Source organism: Danio rerio, chromosome 18 (assembly GCF_052040795.2).
Source record: "Danio rerio strain M-AB ecotype USA chromosome 18, GRCz13ab, whole genome shotgun sequence".
Lineage (NCBI taxonomy): Eukaryota > Metazoa > Chordata > Actinopteri > Cypriniformes > Danionidae > Danio > Danio rerio.
The window spans coordinates 22,386,791-22,400,599 of record NC_141038.1 but is presented as its reverse complement, the minus strand read 5'-3'; the positions used below and the strand labels follow the sequence as shown (position 1 = coordinate 22,400,599).

General features: G+C 37.6%; 1 protein-coding gene across 1 annotated transcript; it reads left to right on the top strand.

Moving 5' to 3' along the window:
* Positions 1–66: 66 nt before the first annotated feature.
* On the top strand, positions 67–10,482 carry synm (synemin, intermediate filament protein). Its single transcript, NM_001044875.2, is given in 4 exon segments — positions 67–956; positions 3,742–3,866; positions 7,284–7,354; positions 7,522–10,482. Coding segments are annotated over 4 exon segments (3,222 nt in total). The 5' UTR covers positions 67–158; the 3' UTR covers positions 9,750–10,482.
* The last annotated feature ends 3,327 nt before the right edge of the window (positions 10,483–13,809 follow it).

Sequence of the window (13,809 nt, the reverse complement as noted above, 5' to 3'; positions counted from 1 at the left end):
AACGGGACATGGGATCAGCTCAAATCCTTCGCACTTGTCCGACTCTGCCTCCGCCCAGCGCTCTTCATCGACGCAGAACACGGATGACAACAAAATATTGATTAGCTTCAAACTTAAACACGTTTAAGCTTTTAGATACTCTCAATTACAACGGGGAAATGTTTCGAATGAGGGAACCGTTTGAAAGCGAGAAGCTCCAGCTGCAGGAGCTCAACCAAAGACTCAGCCACTACCTAATGCGCTCAAAACAGTTGGAACAAGAAAACACCTGTCTGATTAACGAAATAAGCTCAATCAGGCAGAACAGGTCTGGAGAATGGGAAAGCAAGCACATGTCCGAGCTGCGAGAAATGAGGAGACTGGTGGAGCGTTTATCTTTCGAGAAATGCAAAGCGGAGATGGAGCGACAGAAGCTGCGCAATGAACTTCAGGCGCTGCAGGCGATGCGTTCAGATGAAGCCTCGGTCAGCAAAAGCATCGGGACTGAGCTTAAAGGCTGCGAGAGGCAACTTCAGAACGCTATTCAGGGCAACGGTGCTTTGGAGAGTCGTCTCTTTGAGCTGGAAACGGAATACAAGTTTTTGGAAGATGCCCACAGAAAGGAAGTGGCCCACCTGAGGGACCAGGTGCGCTCCAGAACTGTGCGAGTCGTGACTCAAACGCGTCCCGCTCCTCCAGCGGTTACTATGGAGGAGGTGCAGGAGTACGCAAACAACTTCACCGAAAACTGGCAGGGCACCTTGGAGATGTACCGCCTGCAGGTGGAGGAAATCGAAGAGTCGATAAAAGCAGACCACGCGAGGCTGGAGGAGATTCAGAGGGAAAAGAAGGAACACGCTTCGCAGTTCAAGAGGCTGCGTGACGAGATTGAGAAACAAACACAAGTGCAGATGAATCTCGAGGAGCAGCTCGTGAACATGCAAGATCAGTTCAGAGCTGAAATCACTCAGTATCAGGTGGGTGTCAAAGCCAAAACACAAGCTGCTCTATTAATAAAACATGGGATAGTGTTCCTGATGTGCGTTGGTGAAAACAGGGATTGCGTAAGGATGTTGTGCTCCTCCAGAAAGAGCGCCACACCCATGGCCCGCACTATGGTGACAGCAGCAGCACTGACACATCTCTGCCGATACACATTGGTGTCCCATGACGTTTTAAAGTATTTGTTGCACAGTTCCCATGGTTATGTAAATCTATAACCTTTTCGATCGTTTCATTCAAATTACCTAGAAACACATGGCATATTTTAAGCAATGAGATATTTTAAATCACGCCTGCATCCTCTTTCCATATAATACATAAACTGCTATTTTTATTTGGTTTAATAAATTTTATGCTTTTATAAAGTTGATATGCACCTAGCACCATACAGTATGTATGACAAATATGTGAAACACTTGTGTGTAAATGTGTAATTTTTTTATTTTAATTGCAATAAAAGCTAATTAAATAATATTTTAGAATTAACATATACTGGATAAATATAACATTTTTACTTAAATGTACAAAAATATTACATTTCTGAAGACGAAGTGCCACTAATTTACTGGAAGCAAATCTTAATTTCTGTTCAAATATATTATGTAGTCATTCTAGGGCCATAAATACCTACAAAATAAAAGAACATTTTGCAAACAAAAAATAACGTATTGAGCAAAAATTAAATAAATAAATGCAAATCTCCAAAAATCGCAATGGGAAACTTAAGTTTTGAGAAATGAAAATAAAATTTGCTAACAAAAAAAATCAAGCAGAGCAAAAATAAATGGCAACACAAAACTATATATATATATATATATATATATATATATATATATATAAACTATATATATATATATATATATAAACTATATATATATATATATATATATATATATATATATATATATATATATATATAGTATGTATTTGCAAGACATTTTTTATAGCATTGCCTTTACAAAACCGTAACTTTGGCGTTTACGGTAGGCCCGGACCTGCCTCCATTTAAGCGACCTGCCTCCATTTAATCGACGTCATCACCTGGAGACACAGTGTCACCAAGGTGGTCTTATAGCCCAGTTGGTCTGGGCCTGCCGTAAACGCCCAAGTTTCCTTAACTCCACCCTCTTGTCAAATCAGGGCCACAAAGTGAAGTTTTTTACTTGAGGTTTTACACTCAGGCAATGACATTAAAGTAAAAGATTACAAAACGCACAAATAACAGATACCAAGCAGTCATCAACTTCATGTAGATAGACATTATCCAAACACCTGTTCTTACAATAGGCCCCTTAGGAGCACAAGTGAGAAGTGCTTTAGCTCTGCCAATATCCCTGTTTATCATCTCTAGCTCAATGTGCTTTAGAAAAATTGAGCATTAATGCTTCATCTCATGATTGCCTCTCTCCACAGAGAATGACAAATGAGCAGTTACTGAAGCAAAGTGCAAGCATCACTAAAGTGTTGTGTCACTGTGGGCTAAATTGAATGGGCTGTTTGGAGGATGTCAGCTTTGACATATTATTGCAACCAGCCTCGTGCCAAAATATTCAGAGTCCAAATCCATAACAGATAAGCAATTACCCAACAGCCTAATGACGCAGGCCTGTAATAAGCATTTACAAAGACATTTATCAGTCTATAGATTAAATGCTGTGTAATACTATTATGCAGGGTGAATGAAGAAGGATTATACATTTACTCCTGGTTTGCCTAGTTTTGTCATTTTTAAAACCAAACTTAAAATAGAGGAAAAACAGCTTTTGTGACAAAAGAAAATGCAGTGTGTTAGTATTAGATTGGGTAGTTAAGATGATAGAATTCCTACTTATTTAAATAAACTACACTTCCAGAGCAATCATGTGAACTCACCCAGCAGGCACATGACATCATAAGACATTAATATTAGGTTAGATTTTGGTCGTGATATCAGGTGACTAAAATGCAATGTCTAGTCAGCATCTAAGGACAACATTAATTTGATCCAGTGATATCAAATGACATTAATATTTGGTTGACTTTAGGTTGTGTTGGAAAGTGACCAAAATCCAACTTCGAGTTAACATCTTAAACCAACGTCATATATTGACATTAAATACTGACATTCATTCATCAGGTGTGGAAACCAAAATCCAACGTCTGATAGACGTCATAATGGTAACGTCCACACAAAGTCAATCTGTAACATCATTAGACGTTGGTTGATTTTAGGTTGGACATTGAACATTGACTTCAGCCGCACAATGGGTTGACAATGACGTCAACCAGATTCTCAGTTCTAAACAAAATGCAAAGTCCCTACGTCATTGGGGTGCAAGGTCAATGTGACGGCATGTTGACGTTCTGTGCCTGCTGGGCAGCCTTAAGATGGGCATACACTGAGTGAATTTTGAGCCAAATTTTGATTTGTGCTTCTCCTTTTTTGGCTGTCATTGTGCGTAGTTTGTCACGCTGGGTTTAGTCAGTGTACAGGGGGAACAGAGAGGCGATTAACCTCTCCCGACCAGCTAAAAGAAGGTCGGATGAACTTCTGACATGCCAGAAATTTTCCTAGGCCCGGACCCTCAGGAAGGAAACGCATGTTTGAATCAAGAGCTATGAACCAAAAGGTGGAACTCAAGAGTCCTCACCGTACCTACTCAAAAACGACAAAACACAAGCTTCTGGGTTCAGGGGGAGTAATAGTAAAGGATATATTCTGGAATTCACAGGAACAATTAAAAGTGTATGATAAAAGTGTACTATCCTCTTGTCATGCAGGCTATTATTGAGGAACTAGAGTATGAGCACAGAATGCTTTCCAGCAACATCTCAGATAAGCTGAAGGACCATCAAGATCTATTACAGGTCAAGATGGGTCTCGCTCTGGAAGTGGCAGCATACAGGTAAGAGCTTCTTCAACAAAATCAATAAATGTAATTACTTATTGACCTCAAGAAACCTTCTTTTTCATGACACCAGTGGCCATTACGTGAACTTCAACCAACAACTCATTGCTTGTACTTGCACTTCGCACACATAACAATCAAGAGACTGAATGTAATTGGCATTGACATACTACAGTACGTTGATATAAAAATCAGCCTACAAGCATTCATAGACAAATTAGGAAGTCAGGGATTTGTAAAAATTGTAGGGTGATAATATGTTAATTTTTTAACTGGGACAATAAAAAAAAAATCATGTTTTGTTCCGATTTTACTTCTCCTAAAAAATTCTTCAGTGCTAAGTGCTTCTAGTAGCATCCTTTTGGACAAAAATAGCATAATCAATGGCAGCTAATCATATAGTATAGAAGAAGAAAATGTCCATTCAGGTGGTTCTTTGTGTATTCTGTAAGTCCACTCTGAGATATCTGGTCACCCTTACACTTTGTCAACACAGTTTCAATTAATATAATGAAAAATATTTAAGTACTTTAACATTCCTTAGTTTTCCTTGAATGACAATGTAGTGCCTTACAGACAAGTTTTGAAAATAGTGAAATAATTTTTTAAATAGTTTTTCATTTTCTGATAATTCATGCTATGCATTGATTCCAGAGGTTTATGTATATACAGTTGACATCAGAATTATTAGCCCCCCTTTGAAATTTCTTTCTCTTTTTTAAATACTTCCTAAATTATGTTTAACATAGCAAATAAATTTTTACAGTATGTCTGTTAATATTTTTTCCTCTGTAGAAAGTCTTATTTGTTTTATTTTGACTTAAATAAAAGCAGTTCTTAATTTTTTAAAAGCCATTTTAGGTCAAAATTGTAAGTCCCTTTAAGCTTTTTTTTGATAGTCTACAGAGCAAACCATCACAATAACTTGCCTAATTACCCTAACCTGCCTAGTTAACCTAATTAACCTAGTTAAGCCTTTAAATGTCACTTTAAGCTGTATAGGAGTGTCTTAAAAAAATCTAGTCAATTATTATTTACTGTTATCATGGCTAAGATAAAATAAATCAGTTATTAGAGATGAGTTATTAAAACTATTATGATAAGTTATGTGTTTAAAAAATCAGATATTGGGGAAAAAACAGGGGGGCTAATAATTCTAATCCTAGCGAAATTAATCTGTGAGAATTTCATCAAAATACCTTTAACTTTAATTGTATTTTGTAATTAGAAGGCAAATAGATGAAATTATATGAAATGTATATGTTTTCCACCTCACCTGATTTACATCAGCACATTACCTTGTTAAACAATGATAACCCAAATATTGACAGAACACTTCAATTTTATTACTTGCAAACTAAATTAGCACACACAGAAACATTTAAGTTTACATATCGAAGTCATTAATTGCCAGACTTCCGTGCAATCGGTCGGACAGTGCGATTGGTGCTATATTTTCAACAGTATGGACAGTGCGCGGATGACCACTCCCCACCACACAACATACTTATCCAGTGCAGCCAATTTTTGCTAAAAAGTAAACCAATCCACCTTTTGTCCAGTTTTAGTCAGAAACTCACAAAGAAAACATGAAGCACGGTAGCCTTTCAGTTTTCATGAATCTTTGATCAAACTTTTATCTTTATTCAAAAACACCATTTTTATTTAAGCCTTGCGCAGCTAAAAATAAATATGTCATCATTAAGCCATCATTACCTTATTGCCAAATAAGTAAAATGATTATTCTAATGCACAGATTGTGCTGTTATTCCTGTGTGAAATTTAGTCATTCGTATTCCTCTAGTACAATAAGCAGTCTTATTTTTTGTATGATGGATTATTGCTTGGTTTTTCTTGAGACACGATGTAATATATATATATATATATATATATATATATATATATATATATATATATATATATATATATATATACATTTTAAATCCAAGTTTGACATTTTTGTTAAAATACTATCAATGAATTTATTCCAGTTCAAGCTCTGGAAAGAAAGACCTGTTTCTGTGCCCTTCTCCTACGTTCTCATTAAATATTAATACCAAAATTACTTGTGCTTCATGGACTTGGCAGACTTGTCTTCTCTAAGGACTCGTGCAGGAGACCTTGAAAGCCAATGAAATGTCTCATGTTCATATTTCATTGTTAGGGTCATTTCTGCATTCCAGTTTTTCTTAAACTAAAATCTAAACATCCTCTTAATCCAAGCACTAGAAAGATGTCTTTGACCAGTATATTGGCAGTAATCCGTCAACAATACAGTATTTTAAAACAGCAGCATTAAAGTTGGGAAATTTGCCTCTACTCCCTATTGTACGTCTCAAAATTGTAAATGCAAAACTCATTCTGTGTGAATGGGCCCTTATTCTGCAATTACAAAAGTATGTTGGGTATCTAAAACCTGTTTAGCAATGTGAATATACGTGCATGACTGTTGTTTGGTTAGATTTGAGTAGTTGAGTTAGCCACAGTCACCACCTCCAGCATGTGCCTTGCAGATGTATTTTTAGTCACTGCAGCAACAGAGCAACTAAAGCCCACCCATTTGGCAAGTTTGCATACAGCTCCACCTCTCTTGCCTTGTTAGACTGCTTAAGTCTCTGTTTTTCTGACCTTATCCCTGTACATTTAACAAACACTGACTGTATATGACTGTAAAGCTGTGTGATCCATTAAATACTTGTAAAATGTAGCATTTGGAATTATTCAATTAAGCCACATCGCAATAGAAAATTTTTTAGATCTTGTTGTTTCAATGCCATTTTTGTTACAGTATGTCACACCACTAATATAATCCGCCATAACAGGTAGGATTTTAAAGCTTTCTACATAATAATTGTAATTCGTCAAACAACATTTATACCTAATGTAAAATGTAAAGTTGGCCTGAATTAGTTTTGACACATAATGTAGACGCGTCTTTCCATTCGTCTGTTTAAAACTGCACCACATCATAAGCCATAATGAAAACAGACAGAGTGCATTGTAGCAGTTATTTTTAGATCAGTCTCGCAAAGGAATCACAGGGGACTTTCACAGGGATACTGTCTGTAGCTTCACAAAGTCTGCTTCGCTTTGGTTTTCTGACACATTTTTCATGTAAAAGCACTTTCAAGGTAGGTTCAAAGCGCTCAACAACCAGTTTAATCTATTAAACACAATGCTGGATATACAGTAAGAGTGTTGGTTATGTCTTCAGCTGTGTTTCTGCTTAGCATGAGGTGGCTTGGTTGGTTTTCTATTTGTCCTCAGTGTTGTATGAGCTTTTTCATGGTCATGAAAGAGCATTGAGGTAGTCAGCATTCTCAATCTGAAAACAATTTGTCTAGGTCTACTTTATGATACTGTATGTTCTGCTCACACTAATTATTTTCCATTCGCCCTTGTCATGATCAATAGGGCGCTCTTGGAAGAAGAAGGAAGACATGCTAAAATGTGGTCTAATCAGCATTCAAGAGAAAGAATTATAGGTATTTGCTTGTTTCATTCAGCTGTTGTGCTATATGAGTTTTTTTTAACAACATTGATTTTCTTATTAAGTTGTTAAGTTGATATTTTGCATATTTAGAACCACCATAGAAAGTAAAATCTTCACAATCCTCATTTCTACTTACTGTCTGTTGTCTGTGTACTGTAGATATTAAAACACCAGCCCATGTTTACACTCCAAGAGTCTCTGTTAATTCTGCAAGTCGGCCGGATACAAGAAAAAAAGCCTTCACAGGATATGATGTTAAATATATGGAGCCTGTTTCCAGCATGAGATCCTCATCAACATCCAGTCAGTTTCATTCTTACGAACCCTCTAGGATTGTGCCCATCAGTGTATCAAATCGTGCCCAGCAGAGTCCTGATTCTAGAAGGGACATGATTTCATTCACCAAAGCAGCTCAAGCAGCTGCTTCTGGTACCTCAAAACCTGGAGTTTCTTCTGTAGAGATAAAAAGAGAGGAGATAGATCAGAGATATCTGAGAAAAGAGGTCTCTCAGCACCCTTCAAAAAGCTCACCTGATCTTCCCCCCACTAGAATCGAAAGTACACCAAGCTCAACCATGTCAAAAATAGAGAAACCAAAGTCAGTGAATGTAATATCACCTACTGTGAGCTTGAGCAAGACCACCACCGAAGAAAGCCGAGAGAAAGATGTTAAACTGAAAGAAAAGAAAATGGATTTCAAACTAGATCAAGACAAATCTGAGGCATCAATAAAAGATAAAAGAGGGGATGTGAAAGAATCAATCGCCAAAGATGTGAGAGAGTCTGAACATGTGGGGCATAAGGTATTTGTAGGTGAGGAGAAAATGTTAGATGCTGTTTCTATGGAGGAAATCATTCAGAAGGTCATGAAACCAGCCGGTTTAGATCCTAAGGTCAGCTCATCCCCTGACTCAAAGGTCACATATCACGTAGAGAAAACAGAACAAGAGGATGGAACCACCAAGACTCAGATTGTCTTACAATCGAAAGTTGAGGAGGAGCTGGACCTGTCTGAAGATTCTGCCCTAGAGGAGCTTCTCAGCCAGGGAGTCAAGAAGGTCACTCTGGAGAACATCAAAGGAACCCCAACGGGAGCCATGATTGAGAACCTGTTGAGTCTTGGCCTGCAAGGTGAGAGTTTGGAAAATAAGTTGGTGAATGTGGAGGTAATCGAGGAACCGGTGGATTCTCAGAGTGATGAGGAGAGTGAAATTGAAATAGAGGAGACTGTGGAGATTAAGTCTAAACAGCCAAGCATCAGTCCCTCATCAATGTCCTTCCAAATCGAGGAGCTAGAGAGTGACCCTAAGACCACAAAACCATACGAGACTGATTTTGCTAAATCCTCACGTTATGGGAACAGTGGGTCTATGCAGTTTCAGGATGTTTCCAAAGAGGAAAGTCTACCCTACTTCTCACATGGTAAAGACTCACAAGAATACTTTGTCTCCACTCCTGACGAGAACCTGTCAGAGTCCGAGGAAAAAGACAATGAGTCGGAGGATGGCGGAAGGTTTATGTCATATAGCCATTACGGAGTTGTGGATGATCTGTCTGATGAAAGATATTACCAGGAAGATGATCCAAAACGACCCACTGCTGAAGGTCACAGTTACAGAGACTCGCCTGATTATGGTGACCGCTCGTTTCTGAGAGACAATATCCAAGACTGCATAATTGAAGAGGAGGTGCACGTTTCTCCCACTCTGCAACAGTCCATAGTGGGGATCCTGAGAGAGGACTCACTAGACCCCGAACAGCAGCTCAGAGGAGCATTAGAGCAAATCCAAGACACTGTTTCTGGAGCCCTCAAGGAAGAGCTGGCATTTTTCACGAAAGGTAGAGAGACTCCAGAGAATGTCTCGGTGGACATCAAAAAAATAGAACAAGTTGCAGACAATGGAACCATGACTATTGTGGCGGAGCTCAATGTGTCCCAGACGTTGGAGGAGTCTGGACTGCTGGAAGAAGCAGAAGATGATCCATCTGAAGAGCAGATCATGGCGGCGCTGAGCTCATCTCATCCAATGCTCCAGCAGGCCATAGGTGGAGCTGCCGGTACAGGATACACCATGAAAATTTCCAAAGAGGAGTTTGAAACGGACGAAGTGCCATGGATGACCACCGATGAAGAGTTCCAACAGTGGAGCTCAACCGATGGGTTTGGCAAGACAGAAAAACACATCAAGCTCGGCCCTACTGAGAGATCTTTTACTTTTCAGATGGATGTGAACAACGGCTCTACTGCATCAGTGAGTGAAGGAGCCATCGAAGTGCAAAGCAGCTCTTCTGAATTCTCACAGACTCAGATGATTGAGCCACACTTAAAGGTCTGTCATGAGAAAAGAGTCGCAACTGTTTATCTTGAAAGCCCCAAAGATGAGTAATAGCTTAATGGAATAGCATTCAATGATGCATTATAGCTAAAAATAGCATGTCAGTCACAAAATTAGACAAATAATATCAGGTACAGTGGTCCCTCGCTCGTGTTCTGAGTCCGGATTGGTTGTAGACCACTGTTTATCAATCTCCTCCGTGCCATGTCTCCTATTCATACAGAATGCGTTCGGCTTGCCAAATTTGCATAAATCTTTGATCGCTAGCAGTGTGACACTGAAGTGCTGTATTGTATGTTTGCAAGTTTTTTCCTCAACAAACCCTACATGTCGACGAAACATTTTGCACCATCAAAGGCACCTGCGGTAGGACCTAAAGGCAGAGGAAGATGCTAACCATCGCAAAGAAAGTTGGACTTCTGGACATGCTAAAGTAAGATAGAAGTTACGTGGCTGTAGAGCGCCATTACAGTATAAATGAATGTTCGGTTCGTTAGATAACGAAGGAAAAAAATAACATATGGACAAAAGCAGCAATAAATTTCAACAAGGATGAAAAAAGGCTTGTAACTGTACACAACAAGACCTTCAAAAATATGGAGTCTGTTTCAGTGACTGCAGTTGGTTTCATTCTATAAAAAAAGACTTATTTTTCTACGAAGGTTTTAACTTTAAGAGTGTTTAAACAAGAGAAAAGTGTGAAAACTTTAATGCCTGTCTATGAAAAGTGTATAACGTGTGTGGTGAGGGGATTTGCAGCCTTAAAACATCTATAATAATAGTTAAAAAAAAAAAAAGCCAACTACTTCGTGGAATTCGCCTATTGCGGGTTATTTTTAGAACTTAACTCCCGTGATTATCAAAGGACCACTGTACTTGAAACTAGAATTAAAAAGCATACACTGATGTTCAAAGGTTTGGGGTTTCAGTAACATTTAAAAAAAGAAAGTAATGTTATTAAGCAAGTTATAACTATATTGATAAAAATAAAAGGGTAATAAAAGGGTATTTTTACAACATTTCAAGTTAAGGCTGTTCATTTGAACGTCTAAGTTCTCAACATTAATAAGAAGAACTTTTTCATATTGCCTGAAAAAAATGTTCAATTTTAACAACCCCCAAATTTTGTGTCTGACTTAGCTAATGTGTTAAAAAAGCTAAAGCGAATCATTTTATTACTCCATTTTGATTCATTCTTTATATATATGTTCATCATTAATTACCTGGACATTTTATTTCATTTTTACTATGATGCAGCTTTAATTAACTAAGCTCAGAAAAAAAATAACTGCAGTATTTTATTTCTTTTTCATTTCAATCATCTTTCAAAGAAATATACACTGTGGACTTTATCTAAACGCACAGTTTGTTAAAGTATGGTTTTGTGCTTCTAGTTTCCATGGCATTAAGCAAAAAGCTTTTTTTTTAATGAAATACATGTTAAACAAAAGTTTAAAAAATGCATAGATGTATGCAGAAATTGTAACATAGCGCTCTCTTTAATTGCCATTATTCATAGGATCACAAATTTGTTTAGTCACACACTTGGATGTTGTGTGGTCTGTCTTTTGGCCAGAGTCAGTATTTAGCTGTACCTAGAGCGAGAAGCACTAGATTGTCCTTACTGTCTCCCAGAGATCTCTTAATCCTTAAATGACATTAGACCAGCGAGGACTAATCTAGCAATCCTGCTCTTCCAGGACGACACATTTTTCATTCTCTGGTATACTGTGCAGAGAAAGTAAGAGAGGGAGGGGGGGTGTGATCACAGGAATCTCACATTAAAAATAAGTGCTAGGCAGCTTACACACAAGTGTGTAAGTGCTTCCAGAATAGCTATACGGTGCTATTAAGTCTGTGTCACATTCTATTAGCAGAACGAGGATTCAGCTAGTCTAATGAGAGTCTATTCTTAGGATTCATACTCTGCCATTGAAACCACCAGGTAAAATAGTGTAACAGCTTCATGTGCGTTTCCTTCTATTTTTCTACATACTAAACGTACTGTTATCAGATGCTAAAATGATGTCTGTTCTGTGCCTATTAACATGGTGATGGTGTTTGTAGAATGAGGAAGCATGTTGAATTATTATGAAAAGTCATTATATCATTTAACGTTTCATGTTCATATTATTATCTATTTTAGAAACCAAAAAAAGAGAACTATTGACCTTATTCTGCAATGCGGAAGTAAGCTCATCTCTGAGATTGTTTTAGAACCTCCGATTCATTTTCCTATGAGGAAATCACTAGGAATTTTAAACGGCAATAAATAGTCAAACTACCTGCTCTATAAACAATTGTGTTTATGAATATACAATATACAATACATAAAAATAAAATAAGAAGAAAACACAATTTTGCAACATCAGCTTGCAGCCTGACAAGCTGTTTTTACGACTGAAAGTGAATGAGACCGGAAGTCTTGAACTAATGAAGTTCAAATGGCTTCTTCCGCACTTACATAAAAAGAAAAAGGTCAATTAGAAATGTTAAAAAGAGAGAGATCTTCAATGTTAACACAGTAATCCCAGGGTTTCTTAAACAAGTTGGGATACATTTGATTGTACTTTATTAAAGTTTAAAACCAAATAATAATCAGTGGTGCCTAATTTCATTTACTGTGTTTTTTTACATTGGTTTTCATTGAAACTCACTTACATTTTTCACATTTGAAATGGTCATGATCTGCATTTAAAAGTTTTACAGTGTGTTGTTTTCTGGGGTCTGCTTATAATGTTTGCTAGATTTTTATATATATTTAAAAAACAAAACAATGTAGAGGTAATAAGCTATTTTCTATCCTGTATTTAAAACTCTTTCTGAAATTAATTTTTGACAAGTGTGTTTCATTCAAGACTTTCAAACAAACAGCCACTGCTGAGAAAACCAACCCAGGCTCATTCTGATTACTTACAGTACCCCCATATACATTTCTGGGGAGAGCAAAATACATCCCAGGAGGTACGTTTTTTGCAGTTTTGGTTTAAGCGAATCCACCAGAGGGCGCTTTTTCAGATCTCAAATTTCTCCCGAGAGTGCCTTTCCCGCCTGCTGTTCTCACGTAAATCCACCAGAGGCTGCTGTCGACTGCCTGTCTACTGACTGAATGACTGACTGACTGAAAGATCAACTGACCCACCCTCCCTCTTTTCTAAACCCAACTCATAGTGTTTCAAAAAGACCCGACTGACCCGCCCACCCACTTCCCCAAACCCAACCGACAGTTTTAAAAAGCAATCCAGAAAAAGAAAACCACGTTTTCAGATTTTACTTCATTTCACCCTGTTATTTATTTTATATTTATTTTTATTTATGTATTACCTGCTTCTGAAACTGTTCTTCATCGGACTCGAACCCCGTTGTCATGGTCAACTAGCTCTGCGTCTCAAGTCCGCTGACATACATTTCGAGCTATCAGACAAACTGGTAAAAGCAAAAAAGCCATCCATATGGAGGTACAGTAAGCGGTCAGCTGGTAAGCGAGAAAAGGAACAGCATCATACCCCCTCGTAGCATTCGTTTTAAAGACTGGTTACATAGTTCGCCATCTCCAGAAATGTGCATAGGGCTATGCTTTCAGAATGAGCCTATGTTGGAGAGAACTGTTTTTATATTAAAATAAGGTATGGGCAGGGCCAGATGGAATCTGCAGACGTTTTTTGCTATTTCTGCGGAGAGTTTTGGTAAAAATCTGCAGATTTCTGCGGAATTATTTTGGGAGTGTCCAGCAGAGTATCATAACTAAAACCTTAATATATTAAATAAAAAGTAATAAATTACTGAATAAAAACTGAATAAATTCAGATTTACACATTTACTCAAGTAAATAAACAGAATTAATAATGGGCTAAAAATCTGCAGAAATCTGCAGAAAATCTGCGGAATTCTGCGTGCGCAGATTCCGTGTGGGCCTAGGTATAGGTCACTTTGTCAATAAGCAATAAATATGTTCTGCATAACAAACAATCTAAAACAGGCAAGCAAATACTGACACATGGTAAAAAACATTGTTTCTTACATAGTGATGAGTTTGCTCTTTTATTTTCAGTCACTCTGAAAAACCGACTTCATGGGCCTTGTTTAAAAAAAAATATTGGAAATAAAATAG